The sequence below is a fragment of the Pipistrellus kuhlii genome, unplaced genomic scaffold, assembly GCF_014108245.1.
Source record: "Pipistrellus kuhlii isolate mPipKuh1 unplaced genomic scaffold, mPipKuh1.p scaffold_m20_p_5, whole genome shotgun sequence".
NCBI lineage: Eukaryota > Metazoa > Chordata > Mammalia > Chiroptera > Vespertilionidae > Pipistrellus > Pipistrellus kuhlii.
In genome coordinates, this window is record NW_023425551.1 from 83,458,388 (window position 1) to 83,479,983 (window position 21,596).

General features: G+C 53.4%; 3 protein-coding genes across 36 annotated transcripts; 2 read left to right on the forward strand and 1 right to left on the reverse strand.

Annotated features, from left to right (window-relative positions):
* The first annotated feature begins 1,781 nt into the window (after positions 1-1,781).
* CUNH6orf47 (chromosome unknown C6orf47 homolog) lies at positions 1,782-3,568 on the forward strand. Its single transcript, XM_036413959.2, has one exon. It carries the CDS (start codon positions 2,337-2,339, stop codon positions 3,213-3,215), a length of 879 nt encoding a protein of 292 aa, XP_036269852.1. The 5' UTR covers positions 1,782-2,336; the 3' UTR covers positions 3,216-3,568.
* Positions 3,526-6,298, reverse strand: APOM (apolipoprotein M). The gene is made up of 6 exons (XM_036413963.2): positions 5,988-6,298; positions 5,473-5,627; positions 4,986-5,059; positions 4,798-4,896; positions 4,528-4,626; positions 3,526-4,159 (listed from the first exon to the last, which is right to left on the reverse strand). The coding sequence occupies exons 1-6, from the start codon at positions 6,099-6,101 to the stop codon at positions 4,134-4,136; spliced, it is 567 nt and encodes a 188-aa protein (XP_036269856.1). The 5' UTR covers positions 6,102-6,298; the 3' UTR covers positions 3,526-4,133.
* Positions 4,468-21,397, forward strand: BAG6 (BAG cochaperone 6). 34 transcript variants are annotated; one of them, XM_045573305.1, is made up of 26 exons: positions 4,468-4,487; positions 9,869-9,989; positions 11,077-11,194; positions 11,290-11,486; positions 11,706-11,759; positions 11,916-11,990; positions 13,258-13,490; positions 13,942-14,071; positions 14,984-15,181; positions 15,404-15,653; positions 15,960-16,037; positions 16,148-16,255; positions 16,376-16,488; positions 16,583-16,670; positions 16,833-17,116; positions 18,163-18,454; positions 18,613-18,782; positions 18,984-19,037; positions 19,161-19,263; positions 19,346-19,470; positions 19,637-19,783; positions 19,879-19,938; positions 20,030-20,173; positions 20,247-20,354; positions 20,793-20,939; positions 21,218-21,397. In XM_045573305.1, exons 2-26 carry the CDS (start codon positions 9,882-9,884, stop codon positions 21,311-21,313), a joined length of 3,480 nt encoding a protein of 1,159 aa, XP_045429261.1. In that variant the 5' UTR covers positions 4,468-4,487; positions 9,869-9,881; the 3' UTR covers positions 21,314-21,397. The 34 variants fall into 34 exon arrangements, with proteins under 34 accessions (XP_045429261.1, XP_036269818.1, XP_036269820.1 ...); XM_036413925.2 differs by lacking the exon at positions 4,468-4,487 and adding an exon at positions 9,003-9,289; XM_036413927.2 differs by lacking the exon at positions 4,468-4,487 and adding an exon at positions 9,003-9,246.
* The last annotated feature ends 199 nt before the right edge of the window (positions 21,398-21,596 follow it).

Below are 21,596 nucleotides of genomic sequence, written 5' to 3' on the forward strand. Positions count from 1 at the left end.
GAGCCGTAACTGGTTTGGCTCAGTGGATAGAGCACATGTGTCAAACACAAGGCCCGCGGGCCAAATCCGTCCCGCCAGGCCTTGCAATGTGGCCCGCACCGCGCTGTCATCACTGCACTCTGCTGCGTTTCCATCACAATGACAGTTTATGACTGTTCAGTAAACCATTCGGCCCGCGATTTAGGCTGGATTTTAGATTTTGGCCCCTTCTCTGATTGAGTTCGACACCCCTAGGATAGAGTGTTGACCTGTGGATTGAAAGGTCCCAGGTTTGACTCTGGTCAAGAGCATGTACCTTGGTTGCGGGCACATCCCCAATGGAGAGTGTGCAGGAGGTAGCTGATTGATGTTTCTCTCTCATCAATGTTTCTAACTCTATTCCTCTCCCTTCCTCTCTGTAAAAAATAAAATAAAGAAAAAAATATATATATATTTTAAATGTATTGATTGCCGAAACTGGTTTAGCTCAGTGGATAGAGCATCAGCCTGCGGACTGAAGGGCCCTGGGTTCGATTCCGGTCAAGGGCATGTACCTTGGTTGCGGGCACATCCCCAGTAGGGGGTGTGCAAGAGGCAGCTGATCTATGGATGACTCATCGATGTTTTTTTTTTTTCTTTAAATATATTTTATTGATTTTGTACAGAGAGGAAGGGAGAGAGATAGTTAGAAACATCGATGAGAGAGAGTCATCGATCAGCTGCCTCTTGCACACCCCCTACTGGGGATGTGCCCGCAACCAAGGTACATGCCCTTGACCGGAATCGAACCCGGATCCCTTCAGTCCCCAAGCCGACGCTCTATCCATTGCGCCAAACCGGTCCCGGCTCATCGATGTTTCTAATTCTCTCTCTCCCTCTCTGTAAAAAATCAATAAAATACATTAAAAAAATAAAAAATGTATTGATTTCAAAGAGAGGAAAGTAGAGGGAGAGAGAAACATTGATCAGCTGCCTCCTAATGCCCCCTACTGAGGATGGAGCCTGTAATCCGAGCATGCGCCCTAACTGGGAATCAAACCAGTGATCTGGTGCATAGGAGGATGGTCAACCACTTGTGTGTTTTACTCACTTTTCTGGAAGCTGTTACAGGGAAGCCAAAGAGTCTGGGGACCACATGCAAGCCCCACCTGAGCCAGAAGGGGCAGCCCCTGCAGTTGGCATGATAGGGTCACCTCCACCTCCCTGCCAGCCCTAGCCCTTTTCTAGAGCACCTACCTCTCAAGATAGGATCCTGAATAGGTGGTGAGGGTGGGATGGGCTTGTAGGAAGAGGCCAGTGTGGTGGGAAGCCCTACCACAGTGCAGCCTGCACTCTGTTAACTGGCACCAGTGCCCTGGCCTCTCAAATCTAAACTTTTCACTACCTGAAAATCTCTGACGGCGGAAACCGCCCATTCCTCTACATTGTCCTCCCCATACTCCCCTTTCCCTTGTGCTGCTTATGCCAGGTGCCAGGCAAATGGAGAGCTCACAGTGCCAGCCCCGGAATGAAATCTGGAGCAGGGAACAGGACTCCTCAGCTTTCTTTTCCGGAAAAGCCTCTCAGGAAGTCATGGACACAAGGACGCGTTGTGGAGTGTGGGGGGAGAACCCGAGGCAGGGGGCTAGAATGGCAGGCGAGTTCTGGGCAGCACTGGCGCCGGGCCTCTGGGCGACGGAAACGGGACGCCGACACCCGGCCCTGCGGCCGCTGACGTCCGGGCGGCGCACAAACGTCGCGGGGCGGGCCCTCCGCACGCCCTCCCTCCCGCGGCTCCGCCCCGGCCTCCGCGTCCTTGCAGCTGCTTCCGCCGGGCTCCTGCGCCTTCGGGAGGCCGCGGCCCATCGTCCTGGACGCCAGGGTCCCGGACAGGCCCGCTCTTTGGCTCACGACTGCGGGCTCCGAGGACGCTGTGGCCTGACCTTTCCGAGGCCGCGGTGGGCTGCCAGCCCTGGAATTCAAGGGATGAAGCTGCTGGCCGCGGTCCGCGGGACACCTGCCCCTCCCGCCCACGGGAGCCGTCCTACTGCTCAGCTCCCTTAGGACCCCTGCACCGGAGCACCTTCCTTCGCTCTTGGATGGAGCACGGCCTCTCCAGCTTTGGGGGCGCCGTGGGCGGCCTCGGTGAGTGAAACTTGGTGTGCTGTTTGCTAGGAAGAAACCCCGGAAACAGGGAGGACACTCGGGCGCCTGAGACCTGGTCGGATCCTGAGACTTGGAATCGTGTGTGGGGCGGGGAACGCCTCTGGATGTACTTCTGAATTCAGAGCACTCACCAAGCCCATCGCTGTGCTGCTGAGCCCCAACGGTGCCAGGAAGCGGCCTCAGGATTTGGGGGTTCATTACACATTCCAACCATGTTCCTGCGGCGGCTTGGAGGCTGGCTCCCTCGCCCTTGGAGCCGCAGGAAACCCAGGCCTGACCTGCCCACCCCAGAACCCAGCCGGGTGGATAGCTCCCCTGAAAACTCAGGGAGCGACTGGGACAGTGCCCCCGAAACTATGGGCGATGTGGGGCCATCCCAGAGGAAGGACTCGGGGGCCCGGAGTAGTTCTGAGGCTGCTCCACAACCAAGCAGGGAGCCCCAAGTTGAGCAACTGGGAAGCAAAAGAATGGATTCCCTCAAGGGGGACAAGACTGGTGCTGGCATTCAAGAGTCGGGGAGACTGGAGGCAGCAGAGGCCATTCCCAAACTGGGATGGGATCCCGAGGACTCAGGTGGCACCAGGAGGTCTGAAGTGTCTCCTGCCGCGCCCGTGGAGAAGCCCGGCCGGCGTCAGAAGCTGCTGGGCTGGCTGCGGGGGGCACAGGGTGGGGGAGCACAAGGTGGGGGAGCAGGGGCTCCCTCGCAGTACCTGGGGGGCCCCGAGGAGTGTCTGCAGATCTCCACCAACCTGACCCTGCACTTGCTGGAGCTGCTGGCCTCAGCCCTGCTGGGGCTGTGCTCCCGGCCACTGCGGGCGGCCCTGGACATGCTGGGCCTGAGCGGGCCTCTGGGCCTCTGGCTGCACGGGCTGCTGTGCTTCCTGGCCGCCCTGCACGGGCTCCATGCCGTGTTGAGCCTCCTCACTGCCCACCCCCTGCACTTCGCCTGCCTCTTCGGTCTCCTCCAGGCTCTGGTGCTGGCTGTCAGCCTCCGGGAGCCACGCGGGGGTGAGGAGGCCACTGACTGGGGGGGAAATAAGTTGGGGAGGGAGGGTGAGGAGCAGAGGGGAGACCCAGGAAAGGGGCTATGACCTCAGAGTGGGTGTGAGCAGGCCCCTCCCCCGCCCCAGGGTGACAACGTGTGGCCTTTAGGAGAGTAGGGGGCTTGGCCCAGACTGTAAGCACAGGGACCTCAGGGATGGGGAAGAAACCCCGGAGTATGAGGGTACCCGCCCGCCCGCCTGCCCACGGGAGGGAACAGCTGTTCAGGGTGTCTGGGATTATGGACATGGGGGCGTAGCCTTTGAATTCACCAGCTGTTGTTAACTTTTTGATTTTATATTTCTCCTACCTTCAAGTTTGCTTTTCCATCTTCACATTTTAAAAGCCAAAAAATATTTCTTTAATGTGGTGGTGGAGAATAAAGACTAAATGGCCCTCTCTACCTTTCAAGGCTCCCCAGGGACAGGCAGAACTCTGGCTGGGCTAAGAGGGTGGTTGGGCGAGGGGTCCTTGGATCTTGGGACATCTAGGGTAGAATGGGGCTGCTAGCTGGGTGGATTTGGGGGCAGGATGGGGCACACAGGCAAGAGGGAGCCTGCGAAGTGGGTGTTTCTGGGAGTCGGAGTGGGGATGGTTTGGGTGGTACTGGGTCAGGGATAGGCGGCCCACACAGGCCGTGTGGGGAAACGCTGGAGTTTGCAGCCCCAAGCAGGGATTAAGGGTTGCTCACTCAGCAATAAATCACTGTCGCACCGAGTCCTAAGCATACCACTCACGTGAGTTAACTGCCACTCGGGGTCCTTCCTGATGCCGCCCAGCTAGAGATTTAGGAGGTAGGAAGTTCAGGGGAGTTTTGAAATGGGAGAGGGATTGATGTCTGGAGACAAACCCCAACGTGATAAGAACTGAAAAACGGTCTTTATTACTCTTGGAAGGGCATCTCTGGCTCCTCTCCACCACAGTCTTAGTCCCACCACATACAGCTGGGGCACAGAGGAAGCCACAGGTCAGTCACCGGACTGCGTGCAGGCCTCTGGTGGGAGGAGGGAGAAAAGAAGAGGATGGAAAGGAAGGAAATCCAGGAAGAGACGCAAGCTTGCTGGTAACGGGTGAGGAGAATGCATTCCCTCATTCCTCCCCTGTCAAAGAAGGGGCCTCTGAGGCCATTTCCCTGTGCCTGACTGCCCCTGATCTGCAAGCTCCGAAACCTCTCTTGAGTAGCCCACAGCCTATTCCGCTTCCTCTGCTGCCATCACAGCCAGAGCACAATGGGGCTGTGACACAGCCACGCTGATAGCCTTTGGTCTGCCCTCTGGTGACATCACTTGAGTCCCTTTCACCCAGAGCCTGCAGCAGACTTGGTGAGTCTTAGTTCTCTTCTGTGGGACTTTGTCCCCTTACCTTGCTTCCTGGGAGTCAGTAAGAAGGCCTTGGAGTCCAGGCAGGAGGCCAGGGACTGGAATTCCTCCACACACTTCTCAGGAGGGTTTGGTGAGCGATCTGAAAGGGCACAACATGGCCAGGCCCATCAGCGCCTCTACTTGGCAACACCCCTGGTGAGGGCCTGGAAGCACCCAGCCCTGCCTGGGATGGTATCCCAGGGCCCAGAGGGAGGGCCTCCCCTGCCCTCCTGGTCTCCTTCCAACCCATCCTGCCTGCCACCTCACTCACTGTAGAGCAGGAAGCGCTGGTAGCCCTGGCCTGTCTCCTTCAGCATGATTCCACCTGGACATGAGCTGGAAAAGAGCTGGGTCTTCATGTCGGGGCGGCCTGTCAGGATGGGTGGGGGGAAGTGTGAGGACAGAGATGCAAAACAAGCAAGCCAGGGGCCTGGAGAGGGCGGGCTGGAGAGAGCCAACCTTCAGTGCTGAGGTCTGTGCTCCCTTCAGCCAGGTGGTAGATCCATTCCCGGGGCACACAGGACCCAGTCTTCCTGCAGAGGTGGTGGCGGCAAGGAAGAAAGATTGAATGACACCCAACCACACAGTATCAACCTTACTTAGCCCCTTTTATTCCTTCTTGAAGCCTGGGTCACCTTGGCTTTCAAGATACCTTGTTTCCCCGAAAATAAGACAGTGTCTTATATTAATTTTTTCTCCCAAAGTTGCGCTAGGTTTTATTTTCAGGGGATGTCTTATCTTTCCATGCGCTAGGTCTTATTTTCGGGGAAACACGGTACCAAGGGATGGTTAGGCCCATCTCTCGTCAGACGAAAACTAATAGAACCGTCGGACTCAGTGGGCCAAGAACAGCGGGTATGCCAATGGACCCAACTCTTTGTGGGTAGGTACGCACCCTTTGGGCAGAGACTGTACCTACTGGTGCCTCTGCCTCCTCACCACTTACGTGCGAATGGTAGCGCGAAGCTGGAGCTGCGTGGGGGCAGAGCCCGCAGCCATGTTGAAGACGATGTTGTCCACAGGGTCAAAAGTTGCCAACTCCTCCTTGGTGGGAGCTGCCCCTGCGATGAAATGCCACTGGCCCAGGTGGGGCTCTGGGAACTGGAGAGACAACAAGGGGAGCAAAAGAGGGTGTGTCCCACTGCAGGTCCATCCAACCTGTCAGGACAGCAAGACTTCATGTAGAGGTATCAGCTGCCTTTTTCCAACTGGGCTTGGATCCATAACAGGGAGTCATTAAATGACTTTCCCTCTTTGCCTGCCCTCAATAACCCAAGTATCCCTCCAACCCCCAGATTCTATCATGTCTCCACAGTGATGGCCAAAGTACTAATAAATTTTTATCTGTCCTTGTTTTTATCATCACAAAATTCACACCCTCCTCCGCTAGGAGGTCACTCTAGGCCACCCACTCAAGTGCCTCTGAGCCCCCACTGTAAGCTTCCCCTTCTCAGTCCATACCTCTTTCCCATCCACTTCCTGAGTTGTCAGTTGACTGGGCTCAGGGCACTGGTAGATGGAATTAAGGAGAATGCCATAGAGGTAAAGCAGAGCTGCCCAAATTTGGTGGAACATCTTCAGACAACAGGGAGCTGGTATGTTCTTTGTGGGGTGGCTGATGCCTTAACTATTCTCTCCCCCACTGGCTGCTCAGTCCACTCTGCTTCCAGCCCCCTTGCCTTGACCCTTGACTCTTTACCTGCTAATGAGTAACTTCAACCTTGTTTTCCAAACATGGATTAGGGTTTGGCCCTTCCTCCCCCTCTTCTAGATGCAGCCACTCCACCACACACCGTGGCACGTCCAGGGTCTGGGGGATTATCAGAAGAGTGAGCCCTGCAGGTAGACAGCGCTCTTTATGCTGTTGTGCAGCATTGGAGAGGTGGGTTTATTCATTCACTTAGCAAGTTTTTTTTTAAGTCCCAGCTGTTTGCCAGGAATTGGCTAAGCTCTGGGGACAAGAATGAATAAGGCATAGTCCCTGGCCTTGAAGCAGTCAGTCTAAGGAAAACTAGCTGTGTAAACAAATCATTATAATACCTGATAAGTGCTTTAGGACAGGTACGAACCAGGTTCAGGCCATGGCTGATGGGTGGCTTTTTCTCTGGTTTATAATTAGGGAAATAATATACACACCATTCAGAAAAGCTCATGGACACGGTTCATCCAATGTTTATTACTATAAGAGACTACATGGTCTAGTGGTTAAGGGGGACAGATGGACACAGGTGTTGGGCAGAGTGGGTTCAAGTCCTAACTCTAATTAGACAATTTCTATGCCTGTTTTTTCATCTTTAAAATGAGCAAATCATCAATCTCATTGGATTAAGAGATAATGCATATAAAGCCCTTTGCAAAGGCCTATACCTGGCAAGTCCAAAGTAAATATTCGTTGAAGTAATGCTTGTAAAGTGATTATTAGTTTCTGGTGGGTGATACATTCCCAAATAATACCGTTTCCCCGAAAATAAGACAGTATCTTAGATTAATTTTTGCTCCCAAAGATGCGCTAGGTCTTATTTTCAGGGGATGTCTTATTTTTTCCATGAAGAAGAATACGGTACACATTTATTGTTAAATGAAAATAAAGGAAATTTATTACCTGTATACGGTACGGTAGTTGTCAACACAAACCACACAAACTGTGAATCTTACAGTATCAAGAATTTACTCAATTATTCAATGACAATCATGTCATCATCTTCTGGAACATCATCATAACAATCCAATTCCCGAATTTCCTGGTGAATTTCTTGTGACTCCATTTCTTTCAGAATCAGTGGACCAAATCTCTCATGTTTAGCCTAGGGGGGCCTAATTTTCGGGGGGATGCCTTATATTTCCCTCAGAAGGAAACCTGTAAGTAGGTCTTATTTTCGGAGGATGTCTTATTTTCGGGGAAACACGGTAGTACCAAGAGGGTGGAGCAGTTAATGCAATGAAATGTGGGACTTTCTTAATTATAACTTACAGACTGGGGGGGTGGGGGGAGAAGTCTGTCCTGAGAGGTGAGGCTTAAGATTTAGGGTATTTGCCGGGACCGGTTTGGCTCAATGGATAGAGCGTCGGCTTGGGGACTGAAGGGTCCCGGGTTCGATTACGGTCAAGGGCATGTACCTTGGTTGCGGGCATATCCCCAGTAGGGGGTGTGCAAGAGGCAGCTGATCGATGACTCTCTCTCATCGATGTTTCTAACTCTCTATCTCTCTCCCTTCCTCTCTGTACAAAATCAATAAAATATAAAATAAAACTGTTACTATTAAAAAAAAAAAAAAAAGATTTAGGGTATTTGGAGAGTTCAGCATACTATTTTCTTTTGGGGTAATGTTTGACTTATATATATATATATATATAAAATTGATTTTTTAGAGAGGAAGAGAGAGGGATAGAGAGTTAGAAACATCTATGAGAGAGAAACATCACATTGAACAGCTGCCTCCTGCACACTGCAGCCCCCCACTGGGGATATACCCGCAACCAAGGTACATGCCCTTAGACCGGAATTGAACCTGGGACCTTTCAGTCCGCAGGCCGACGCTCTATCCACTGAGCCAAACCAGTTTCGGCATGTTTGATATTTTTTATTTAAAAAAAAAATACACTAAAAAATGTACTGGGGCAGTAAAGAAGTGCTTGACCCAGAGGAGTCTGGGAAGCCTGGGTCTGTCAGTTCCCTAGTTGTACTCACTTTATAAAGGGGATGTAATAGCCATCTCCTGCTGAATGACTTATAAATGGAACAGTACGTAGAACCCTGAACTGGACAGTAATCGGACCTGGGTACAAACCGAGAACACCAGAAGGGCTGGGCCGGGCCGGCAGAGGGCCGGGGCGAAGGCGGCGGGGCAGTATCCCCCGGACCTCGGCCTGCAGAAACACTGTGGCGGCCCCTTCAATCCCCCACGGCCGGAATCTCGCGTTTCGGTCCGATCGGACTTCGTTTGCTCTCAACTCCCAACGTCGGTGGCCCATTGTTGGGGGACAAAAGTCCTGAGAGGTAGTAAACCCTTAGCTTCTGAGAAACAGCGAGTTCCCTCGGCCGCGCACCGCCGAAGAGAAACATGGCACCCGCGCTCCGTAAACCGTCCACTGGACAGAACCGAAATTAGGCCCAACGACACGACCGCACGGAAGACGGTTCGCGAGCCAGCCCAACCGCCCGGCTCGGAGCCTTCCGGGCCGCCGCAGGGGCGCCGCGGCGCGGGCGGGATTTTAGGTGGCCAGGACAGTGCCGCATCAAAGTCTCTGCCGGCCACGACCGTAACACAGATGAACGAGGCACAATCTTTAGTCCCCAAACTCCAGAACCTATATAACCTTCCAAAGCTTCTCGAGGCGGTCCTAGAGTCTCCTCTGGTAATTCTTTTCAGGCATTTACAGTGGCCACCTCAATCTCCGAAAGCTCCTGCGCGCGCACGGAAGCAAGGAACGGCGCTAGCGAGGGTGGGGCGGTGCCTGTGCGTACGCATGCGTAATGCGACGCACGCAGACGCAGTACGGTCCCCCGGGCGACGGCGGCGGTGGCTCCTCGGGTTGCTCGGCTCCCTCCCATCTAGGCCGGGCCCCGGCCCGTCTCGCCCTCAGGAACTCACTGTTTGGGGCCGTGGACTTCCTTGTCGTGCCCCACGAAAGTGAAGCTTGGGGACTTGAGGAGAGCCGGAAGTTCCGCCTCGCGATCTCCAAATATTATCGGGGAAACGGAAGTGGCCGTCGGTGGCAGGTTGGAGGTGACCGGAAGTGACGGCACCGTGGGGAAGTCGGGGGTGGACCCGCGGGGTGGTATGTGTATTTGATGTGTGTTTGCGACGCTCTGCTGGAACTCCGAAAGAAGGCAGAAGAGGGGGGCAGTCAGCTAACCGGTCTGGCCCCCCGTGAGTGTCCCCTCATTTTGGGTCTCGTGAGTTAGGTGGGCTCAGTGGGCGTGGTGCGCGTGCGCGAAACCACTTTCTTCGCAGTGTAATGCGACCCCCCACCCCGCTCTTCTCGCGTTGTCCCAGCGTATCTGGGGCCCATCGCAACCGGTGATGACACTGGAATTCTTGCTTCCTTCCTTTCCTGCTCCCTAGCCTGTGAGGCCCACTCTTGGGATTAGCATCGTGGGGCCCCTCCCACCTCCCGTCCTCCCATCCTCCAGCTTCCTTTGCCGTTGTCTCCTACCCTTTGCATTTCTCTCCCTGTGCCCCGGAATCAGAAGGGGGATGGTGGTGTGTGTGTGTGTGTGTGTGTGTGCTGGTGTGGGAGAAACTCTTCAGGCATTGGGGCGGAGACTCGGGCCGGGGAGGCTTCTGGGTATATAAAATCAGCTCTAGGCGGCAGTGGGCCTCTCTCTGTTTTTTTCTTAGAGAGCTGTAGGCCATGGAGCCCAACAATAGCACCAGTACCACCATGGAGGAGCCTGACGACCTGGAGGTGCTGGTGAAGACCCTGGACTCTCAGACCCGGACCTTTATTGTGGGGGCCCAGGTGAGACCCCAGTACTTCTGGAAGATGTCCATTAACTTTTCCTCCTCTAGGACCTTTAACCTGAGAGAACAACCTGATTTTCTGATCCTCAACTTTTCTTCCATTGATTTCTTTGTTCATGTTCTAGACAACATTTTTTAATGTGTTTTGTTGAGAGTTAGGAGTTATGGTTTCTATGAGCTAGGTTTTGTTCTGCCTTCCTCCACAATAGAACTCCATGCAGAGGGGAATATGGAGGAAGGAGGAATCTGTATGCCATCATCATGAGTGAACTGCCACTCAAAGGGATAGCCATGGCTCCTGCCTTTGGGAAGGAAAATAGAATACACAGACCCCAAATGCAAGTGTGTCTTAAAAACAAAAAATTGGTTAGGATTATACTGTGCTTTTAAAGGTGATAAATCAGAGCCCATAAAGCAGGTAGAGGCCTAATAGAGTGTTGAGTGGAGATACTAACATGTGTGGTATAATTTTAATCATTTGAGTTTAACAGCATTAGCACAACTATCAGTGTCATTGCTCCTGTAATACTGGGAGACAAAATTGTGAGGGGTTGACTCATGGTTTTTAAAACATGACATTACATGTATTTCAGAAAACTATATAGGCTTTTGTGATTAGATGTGTGTAAACCTAATCTTCCCAAGAGTAAGTTGTCTGGTTAGGAAAAATAGTTTTCTTTTTGCTCTCTTCTCTCGTTCTTCTTGGTTGAGTCTTCTTTCCTTAACCTGATTGTCTACCCCATCTTCTTTGTCGTCACTTTTATCTTTGAGATAAAGTTGTATCATTTTGTGTTTGGGGAGTCATATCTTTAGACACACATTCCCTTGTGGACCAGGCAGAGGAGTGAACAGATTATCAGTTGGCTTTTCTGTTTCTCAGCCATGTAATTTTCTCCTAGGCCTAGAAGATACAGCTTATTGTTAGTATTTTGACAGGGAGTTGTCTTAGTTTGGGGTTTTGCACATAATTATCTTATGAGAAACAGGTAGTGATTTTATAATGAGGTGGTTTTTACCCCTCACCCCTCCAAGTCAGCTGTCCTTCCTTTTCCTCCATTCCCTGACACCTCTGTCCCTTCTTGCAGATGAATGTAAAGGAATTTAAGGAGCACATTGCTGCCTCTGTCAGCATCCCCTCTGAGAAACAACGGCTCATCTATCAGGGACGAGTTCTTCAGGATGATAAGAAGCTCCAGGAATACAGTAAGGGGCTGGGGAAGCAGTTCGGAGGCAGTGCAGAGGGATGAGCTGAAAACTGATAAATAGATTTTTATTTTATTTATTTATTTATTTTGCAGATGTTGGGGGCAAGGTTATCCACCTGGTAGAACGCGCACCCCCTCAGACTCAACTCCCTTCTGGGGCATCTTCTGGGACAGGGTCTGCCTCAGCCACCCATGGTGGGGGACCCCCACTTGGTACTCGGGGGCCTGGGGCCGCTGTTCATGACCGGAATGCCAACAGCTATGTCATGGTTGGAACCTTCAATCTTCCTGTAAGCTTGTGTTCCACCTGGGGTGGTTTTTGTGGTGAAGGATAGTTTTGGTTGTGGTAGCAGCCAAGAGCTCGGTATTTAGATTGGGTTTGGAGGGCCCTGTGGTCTACTAATGGCCTCAGACGTGAGAAAAGGATGGGTCTCCAGAGAATGAATTGGAAATGTGGGGGCCTTAGTATTTGGCTTCTCCCAGAGCAACTTCCCTTACCCTTTCCCCAGAGTGACGGCTCTGCTGTGGATGTTCACATCAACATGGAGCAGGCCCCAGTTCAGGTATCAGGGGCCTGGGAGGGTCAGGGAAGGGGATCTGGGAGAAGGAGGCCATGAGGTGGGATTGGACTTGGCTGAGGAGATGCTGGGACCTGTTTCAGTAGGCTCTGGAGCCCATGGCTTTCTCTCAAACTTCGCCCTAACTCTCCCTCATCATAGAGTGAACCCCGGGTACGACTGGTGATGGCTCAGCACATGATCAGGGATATACAGACCTTGCTATCCCGGATGGAGGTAAGTGGCCTGTCACTCTCTCCCTGTCCTCCCTACCCCTTGTCTCAGCCTGAGAGTGAAAGCATGACTAGCTGATTCCTTTCATTGTCGTCCCCCCCCCCCCCCCTTTTTTTTTGTTTTTGGCCGCTTCCTTTCTAATCTGGTCTGTTCTCTGCATTCTTCATTCTTTTGGCGAAAAAAATTATCTATGAGGCTCTCTTTTCCCTGCCAATCCTCTTGGTGACTGGTGTCTGGGAAGTTTGTTTTACACTTGTCAGATAACTCTCATGTCATTTTTTTTTCAATTAAAAAAGGATTTTATACTTTATAACTTTTTTTAAACTTTTATTTATTGATTTTAGAGAGAGGAAAAGGGAGAGAGAGCGAAACATCATTTTGTTGGTCCACTCTTTTATACATTTGTTGTTTGATTCTAATATGTTCTCTGACTGGGGATTGAACCCCCAACCTTGATGTATCGGAAGGTTTCTCTAACCAACTGAACTATCTGGCGAGGGCCTTTAATTACCTTTTTTTGAAAATATGTTTTTGTTGACTTTAGAGTGACAGGGGAAGGGAAAGGTGAGGGAGAGAAACATCAATCAGAGAGAACCATCAGTCGGCTGCCTCCTGATTGCCCCCTACTGGGGATTGAGCCTGCAACCCAGGAATCAACTGGGGAACTCAGGGTGTGTGGGTTGATGCTCAGCCAACTGAGCCACATCGGCCAAGGGAGGGCCTTTAATTTCTTAATTGTGCTATTTGATACTGAAATGTCCAAATTTCATTAGTTTGTGCTGTGTCTGCAACCTGTGGCTTTTTCTCTTCTTCTGAAGATTAGAAAACCATAATATCTACTTTTTGTTAGTAATTCATTTGCAAGTATTTCAGGTATTTATTAAGCCTTTGACTTGTCAGTCTTTTTTTTTTTTTTTTTTAATATATTTTATTGATTTTGTACAGAGAGGAAGGGAGAGAGATAGAGAGTTAGAAACATCGATAAGAGAGAGTCATCGATCAGCTGCCTCCTGCACACTGCCCACTGGGGATATGCCCGCAACCAAGGTACATGCCCTTGACCGGAATCGAACCTGGGACCTTTCAGTCCCCAAGCCGACGCTCTATCCATTGAGCCAAACCAGTTTCGGCGACTTGTCAGTCTTATAGTGGTTGCTAGGGAGTCTGCATACAGATGCAAAGCCTTGCCTCCAGAGTACTTGGTCCACTTATGCTCCTTAGACCTAGCAGTGCTCTGCAGCAGGCTCACCCTAACTCTCCCCCACTTTAGTGTCGAGGGGGCCCCCACGCTCAGCCCAGTCAGCCGCCTGCACAGACACAGACTGTGGCCCAGGAACCAGGAGCCGTGAGCTCTCAGCCATCAGATCCGGGTGAAAGCGAAGCGCCTTCTCGGGAGCCCATGGAGGCAGAAGTGGAGGAGCGTGCCCCAGCCCAGAGCCCGGAGCTGACTCCTGGCCCAGCCCCAGCGGGCCCAACACCTGTCCCAGAGACAAATGCACCCAAGTGAGAGATGGGGCTCTTTGGGTGGGGTTTGGGATCCTGCGTGGAGGATGAGGAACACAGGTGTGATTGGGAAGGAGGGATTTCTTGGAGGTCTTATGTGGAGGTGGTTGTGGTCAAGGAGGGGCTCTGGAGTAGGTAAAGGAAGTTAGGACTGGGCAGCTGAGCTGCACTGTTCTCCCCGGGGCAAGGAAAACCAAATGCTGCTTCCTGGCAAGATTCTCCCGAGTTCACAGAGGCCCCATCTCTTAACAGAGTCAGCATCTTGCTGAGCAGTTTATCTTCCTCTCCCCATCTTCTCATGGGTGAGGATAAAGAACAGGCTCTGCTAGTCCAGGAAGGGATTGGGCCAGGGTTCTGGGCAGCCAGGGAGATAGCAGATGTGGTCCCTGTCAACTGCGAGATGGGAAACTGAGGAAAGCCTTGGCTCACTGCCTCTTGGGGTTGCCCACAGCCATCCTTCCCCTGCGGAGTACATCGAGGTGCTCCAGGAGCTCCAGCGACTTGAGAGCCGCCTTCATCCCTTCCTGCAGCGCTACTATGAGGTTCTGGGTGCCGCTGCCAGCACGGACTACAACAACAACGTGAGCCCGCCCGCCCCTCACCCCATTCTCCCCCTCTCCCCACAAAGACATCGTCTGCAAGATGATGATTTCTCCCTAGATTTGTGAGTGAGTGATCTTCCCCTCGCTTTCAGGATAGGTGATCGACTTTGCAGCACCCACTCTCTGTCCCCTGAATTGTTTTATTTACTTATTTATTTTTAGTTTTCTATATATACCCCAATATATATACACACATACACATTATTGACTTCAGAGAGGAAGGGAGAGGGAGAGACAGACAGAAACATCAATGATGAGAGAGAACCACCAATTGGCTTCCTCCCGCACACACACACACCCCCACCCCCCCCACTTGGGATCGAGCCACAACCCGGGAATGTGCCCTTGATGGGAATTGAACCTGGGACCCTTCTGTCTGAATGCTGATGCTCCATCTATTGAGCCAAACTGGCCAGGGCCCGAGGCTATATTTCCATTGATTCTTAGGGAGAGGGAAAGACAAAGAAATATTGATGTGAGAGAAACACATCAATTGGTTGCCTCCTGCATAAGCCCTGACCAGGTCCCAGGCTGGGGAGGAGCCTGTAAGCAATGTATGTGCCCTTGACCAGAATTGAACCCGGGACCCTTTGGTCCACAGGCTGACGCTCTATCCACTGAGCCAAACCGGCTAGGGCTAGCCAGTTTATAAAGTAAGGGAGATTAGTAGATGATGACATTGATTCACTCTAAGGTTAGTTTAAATAGAAAAGTGTGTGTATTCAGTAGATTTTCCAAAGATTTGGTCCCCCGAAGCTTCCAAGGCTACACCTAAAGGTTTAGAGGGTGTGATATTCTCAGGTGTTGCTTTGGTTAGTCAAGTGGATTCCAGCCTGATGTTTTCTGCCTTTTGTGTGTTTCTTTCCCCCTTGCCTTCGGCCTGGGCTACAGCAAGAGGGCCGGGAGGAAGACCAGCGCTTGATCAACCTGGTGGGGGAGAGCCTGCGGCTGCTGGGCAACACCTTTGTGGCATTGTCCGACCTGCGCTGCAATCTGGCCTGTGCGCCCCCTCGGCACCTGCATGTGGTCCGGCCTATGTCTCACTACACCACCCCCATGGTGCTCCAGCAGGCAGCCATCCCCATCCAGGTGGGTGGCCAGCTGGCCTGAGGGAGAATGGAGAGCTGTTGGTGGGATGACCCAGGATAGCTATTGGACTTGCAGGTTAGGAGGAGAGGAGGCTTAGAATACAGATAACGAAGGATAGGGAGATTTTAGAAATACGTCATGGGGGTCATGGGGGTCATGGGGTGCTCTGAGTTAGCATCTTGTGTTTTCCTCACTTCTGTACCATTTGCCTGTCTGCTCCAGATCAACGTGGGGACCACTGTGACCATGACTGGGAATGGGACTCGGCCCCCCCCGACTCCCGGGGCAGAGACATCCCCCCCTGGTCCAGGGCAGGCCTCGCCCCTGGCTCCCTCTTCTGCCACTGTCGAGTCAACTGAGGGGGCGCCTCCCCCAGGGCCGGCTCCTCCCCCAACCACCAGCCACCCGAGGGTCATCCGGATTTCCCACCAGAGCGTGGAGCCGGTAGTCATGATGCACATGAACATTCAAGGTGAGTTAGGGTTGGTGCTCAGGTGCTCAGGTGAGGAAGGGGAGGCCAGGGCTGCTGCTGGTAGCAGAGGGGTCAGAGCAGGCGTGGGGGGGGGGGGGGGGGCGCGGAGGAGCAAGGACTGCTTGTCTTTGGAAATCTGTTTACATGGAGAAGGGAGCACCTCCTCCCCCTCCCCATCTTGATGGTGGGAAAGGCAGGAAGGTATTCTAGATGGGGATTGGGGGCCTGAAGGACTCCCATCTCAGGAGGATACAGTCAGGCCTTGGCCCCACTTGTCTTAGGACCACTCTCTGTCTTCCTTTTCAGATTCTGGCACACAACATGGTGGAGTTCCGAGTGCTCCCACTGGACCCTTGGGACCCTCTGGTCATGGCCAGACCCTGGGTAAGAGTGAGGGCTTCAGAGCAGGCTGAACTCTGGGTAGAGAAGGGGTAGGGCCAATTGGGTGGGTTGAAGGGGTCCAGGTTCAAGGTTACATCAGACCCGCCCCCCAGGCTCCACCCTCATCCAGCTGCCCTCCCTGCCCCCTGAGTTCATGCACGCCGTCGCCCACCAGATCACTCATCAGGCCATGGTGGCAGCTGTTGCCTCCGCGGCCACAGGTAATGACCTGGAAAGGGAGGCCTGGGAGGAGGGCCATGGTCCATGTGGCGGGTGCTGTTGGCTGGCGAGTGTGGGCCCGGCCCTCAGCCCTGTTGGTCTCTCCCCTGTGCCATGCACAGGACAGCAGGTGCCAGGTTTCCCGGCAGCCCCGACCCGGGTGGTGATTGCCCGGCCCACACCTCCACAGGCTCGGCCTGCCCATCCTGGGGGGCCCCCAGTCTCGGGGACTCTGGTGAGTAAGGGTGGAGAGTTTTGTCAGGGGTACCTGGGGAGGGAGTCTGTGGTGGTGCATGGAAAGGGCAGGGCCAAAAGCCCCTCTCTCTCAGCAGGGTGCTGGTCTGGGTACCAATGCCTCTTTGGCCCAGATGGTGAGCGGCCTTGTAGGGCAGCTTCTTATGCAGCCTGTCCTTGTGGGTGAGTCCTCGTCCCCCCCCGTTGCCCTCCCTGACCTCCTCCCTGGTGGTTCCCAGTTCTTGCCGGAGTTGCCTGTCCTGCCTTCCTGCTAGAGGGCAAGTGGAGGTGCTGCGGGGTCGTGCTGCTTTTTCGATCTCACCTTGCTGCTTTTGGTCCCTACAGCTCAGGGGACCCCAGGAATGGCTCCACCTCCAGCCCCTGCTACTGCATCAGCCAGTGCTGGCACCACCAACACAGCCACCACAGCTGGCCCTGCCCCAGGGGGCCCCACCCAGCCTCCGCCCCCTCAGCCCTCCACCACAGATGTACAGTTCTCTCAGCTCCTGGGGAACCTGCTGGGGCCCGCAGGGCCAGGTGCTGGGGGGCCTGGCATGGCTTCTCCCACCATCACCGTGGCGATGCCTGGTGTCCCTGCCTTTCTCCAGGGCATGACTGACTTCTTGCAGGTGAGTGGCTGGCTGCTCCTTCGCTTGTCCTCTCTGCCCAGCCAGGCACTGGTGTCTTGTTGCCATTATATCGCCACTGGGAAGGAGCCCGGCGGAACCATTGAGTCCCCCATTTTGGAGATGAAGAAACGGGGCTTGGAGCATGTGTGTCAATGCTTTCTTTTAAATATTTTATTTTATTTTTTTAAATAAAAATTTTTTAAAATATATTTTTTATTGATTTTTTATAGAGATGAAGAGAGAGGTATAGTTAGAAACATCAATGAGAGAATCATCGATCAGCTGCCTCTTGCACACCCCCTATTGGCGGTGTGCCCGCAACCAAGGTACATGCCCTTGACCGGAATCCAACCCAGGACCCTTCAGTCCGCAGGCCGACGCTCTATCCACTGAGCCAAACCAGTTCCGGCTAAATATATATATATATTTTAATATATTTTATTGACTTTTTACAGAGAGGAAGAGAGAGAGCTAGAAACGTCGATGAGAGAGAAACATCGACCAGCTGCCTCCTGCACACCCCCTACCGGGGATGTGCCCGCAACCAACGTACATGCCCTTGACCAGAATCGAACCTGGGACCTTTCAGTCCGCAGACCGAAGCTCTACCGCTGAGCCAAACCGGTTTCGGCTTATTTTATTGATTTCTTAGAGAGAGGGATAGTGAGTTAGAAACATCGATGAGAGAGAATCATCGATCAGCTGCCTCTTGTACACCCCCTACTGGGGATGTGCCTGCGCAACCAAGGTACATGCCCTTCACCGGAATCGAACCTGGGACCTTTCAGTCCGCAGGCCGATGCTCTATCCACTGAGCCAAACCTGTTTCGGCCGTGTCAATGCTTTCTGACCTAACTCATTCAGAGCGGGAGAGCGGCTGCTCGGCCTCCCTCTGCTGCTCAGTACTGCCCATGCATGTTCTGCTGTAAGGAGTCGAATAGAGTGGAGCTCCCCATTTTCCAAACCTCTCTGGTTCGTACCCTCTTAATGCCATTTGATGTCCTTATGCCCATCCTCACCTTACCTTCTTTATATCTTTTTGTCAGGCAACACAGACGGCCCCCCCGCCCCCCCCACCCCCCCCACCTCCACCTCTGGCCCCAGAGCAGCAGGCCATGCCCCCACCAGGGTCCCCTTCTGGTGGTGCCGGGAGTCCTGGAGGCCTGGGTCCTGAGAGCCTGTCCCCGGAGTTCTTCACCTCGGTGGTGCAGGGAGTGCTGAGCTCCCTGCTGGGCTCCCTCGGCGCTCGGGCTGGCAGCAGTGAAAGCATCGCCGCTTTCATACAGCGCCTCAGTGGGTCCAGCAACATCTTTGAGCCTGGGGCTGATGGGGCTCTTGGTGAGCATGGGGCCGCCTTGGTCTCTAGGAAAGGGCAGCTGGGGGAAGGTAGAGGACCTGTGTTGAGGGGTATTGCTAAGGTGGGGTGAGGGGGATGGGCTGGGGTGGTGGGTAGGTCAGGTGATAAAGACTTTGCTAAATTCTGCCCCTGTCCATAGGTTTCTTTGGGGCCCTGCTCTCTCTTCTGTGCCAGAATTTCTCTATGGTGGATGTGGTGATGCTTCTCCACGGGCATTTCCAGCCACTGCAGCGGCTCCAGCCCCAGTTGCGATCCTTCTTTCACCAGCACTACCTGGGTGGCCAGGAGCCCACACCTGGTAACATCCGGGTAAGTGAAGGCCTGGGTCCCAGAGCGCTGCTGCTCCTCACCTTCAGTACCTAATTCCTGACTCAGAATGTCTGTCACCTAAACTGGGACTATCCCAGCCCAAGCAGTCCTGGTCTTGGGGGTGGAGGAGGAAGTGCTTTGAGAACTGAGAATTGAATCTAAACTTGTGCTGTGTGTCTCTCCCTCCCATCCCCCCAATAGATGGCCACCCACACATTGATCACGGGGCTGGAAGAATATGTTCGGGAGAGTTTTGTGAGTAACCCTTCCCTATCCCATCCTCTCTTGAGTCTGATAGGATAGCTTCTATTCCTCCTGCCTCCTCGACTCCCAGTGTCTTGGGGTTCCTCATTTTTGGTTCTCTGTTTTGTCTCTCAGTCTTTGGTGCAAGTTCAGCCAGGTGTAGACATCATCCGGACGAATCTGGAATTTCTGCAGGAGCAGTTCAATAGCATTGCAGCTCACGTTCTGCACTGCACAGGTCAGGCCCGCTAGGTCGGGGGAGCATGGTGTAGTGGGGTCAGGGCTGCAGAGCCAGCACTCCCTCCTTGTCTTGCCCACAGACAGTGGATTTGGGGCCCGTTTGCTGGAGCTGTGTAACCAGGGCCTTTTTGAGTGCCTGGCTCTGAACCTGCACTGCTTGGGGGGACAGCAGATGGAGCTAGCTGCTGTCATCAATGGCCGAATTGTGAGCACCACCCCGCCCAGATCCCCCAGCCTTTTGTTCCCTCAGGTTTCCATTCTCTGGAATCCTGCAGTTTCCTTTTTCTTATCCAAACTGCCTTGCTTTACCCTTCGATACCTTTCAAAAGCTGGTTGAGGTTTTGTGTTTGAGTCTGCTTTCTGCCCCTCAGCGTCGCATGTCTCGCGGGGTGAACCCGTCCTTGGTGAGCTGGCTGACCACTATGATGGGACTGAGGCTTCAGGTGGTGCTGGAGCACATGCCTGTGGGCCCAGACGCCATTCTCAGATACGTCCGCAGGATTGGTGACCCCCCACAGGTAAAGGCCCTGGTGTTGGCTGTGGGACCGGGGACTGCAGAGAGCTGGAGAGACTTAAGAGGGTTTTCTGTGTTCTCCTCTGTCCAATTTCACAGCCACTTTCTGAGGAGCCAATGGAAGTTCAGGGATCAGAGAGAACTTCCCCTGAGCCTCAGGTACCAGAGAGAGGTTGAGGGACCAGATGACTGAGTGGAGGGACGGGGTGGAGGGTCTGGGGGTTGACTCCTCCTGCTGTCTGACCTGCAGCGGGAGAATGCCTCCCCAGCCCCGGGAACAACAGCAGAAGAGGCTATGTCCCGAGGCCCACCTCCTGCCCCTGAAGGGGGCTCCCAAGAGGAACAGGATGGAGCTTCAGCTGAGACAGAACCTTGGGCAGCTGCAGTCCCCCCAGTGAGTGTCAGGTGATCGGGGCAGAGGCAGCTGGAAGTTGTGGCAGTGGCTTCCTAATCTTTCTCTTCCCCAGGAGTGGGTGCCTATCATCCAGCAGGACATTCAGAGCCAGCGGAAGGTGAAACCCCAGCCTCCCCTGAGTGATGCCTACCTCAGTGGTATGCCTGCCAAGAGACGCAAGGTGGGTTTGCCTCTTCCCTGAGGATCCCTCTTGATCCAAATTCCCGTCATGCTTAGAATCAGACTGAGCTGGAAGGAGGGAGTTCTAGTTTAGCCCCCTCATTTAATTGACGAGGAAACCTTTGTGGGACTCAAGACTTGCTCATGGCTGACCCACCGGTCTTTTTGCCAGTAGCCCCATCACCCGAAGCTCCCTAATCCCTGGCTTACCGTGGGTTTCCTCTTATGGACCAGAGCACTTTGAAGAGCGAGTCCAACACATTCAAATGCTGTTTTTGGCCAGAGCCAAACAATATTGTCAGCACTTCTGCTGTTAAAACACGTGGGACTATTTCCCCTCTCTCCCCCGGTGTGGATATTGGACTCAATGGAAAGGGTGAGCTGGGTGGTGGCACTGGATCTGACGCTGATCCTCTTTTCCCTCCCAACCCCGCCCCAGACGATGCAGGGTGAGGGCCCCCAGCTGCTTCTCTCAGAGGCCGTGAGCCGGGCAGCTAAGGCAGCCGGAGCTCGGCCCCTGACGAGCCCTGAGAGCCTGAGCCGGGACCTGGAGGCACCAGAGGTTCAGGAGAGCTACAGGCAGCAGGTGCCCCCACCTTGAAGCAGAATAGGGATGGTCTAGTGGGAGGGGTTGGGCTAGGGTCCCTCTTCCCCACATCCCTTCAGAGATGAACTGGTCAGTCTGCGGCTACCACGTTTTTAAGGTCTTTCTCCCTAGTGGCATCTGGGAAGGCTCAGTGATGCCTTACTGGGCTGCTGACACTAGCTGGTGGGGAAGTGTCCGCTCTTGAGGGATGGCCTTGCGTGTTTGTTGGGATCCCAGGGCCTTGGCCAGTGCCTCCAACCTGCTTGTTCTCTTTCTAGCTCCGGGCTGACATACAGAAGCGACTGCAGGAAGATCCCAACTATAACCCCCAGCGCTTCCCTAGTGCCCACCGGGCCTTTGCTGAGGACCCCTAGCTCTCTGCCCCTCCCTCATCAGGGGACCATTTCCCCCCCCTTCCTTCACAGTATTTAAGAAATAAAAGTCAGATTTTCCTGGCCCTTTGTCTGTAAATTGTGTTCATTACATAGTCTGGGCCCCTTAAATCTCTGAAGTACGTACAGGCCTGTTTTCAATGTTTTATGCAAAATACTTTTGTATGTAAATACCTGAGTTGAGATGGAAGAAACCTATTCCAGGTGTATGCTAGGAAAGGACCTTGAAACTGTCTAGTAAAAACCTATTTCCCAAGCAGCAGGA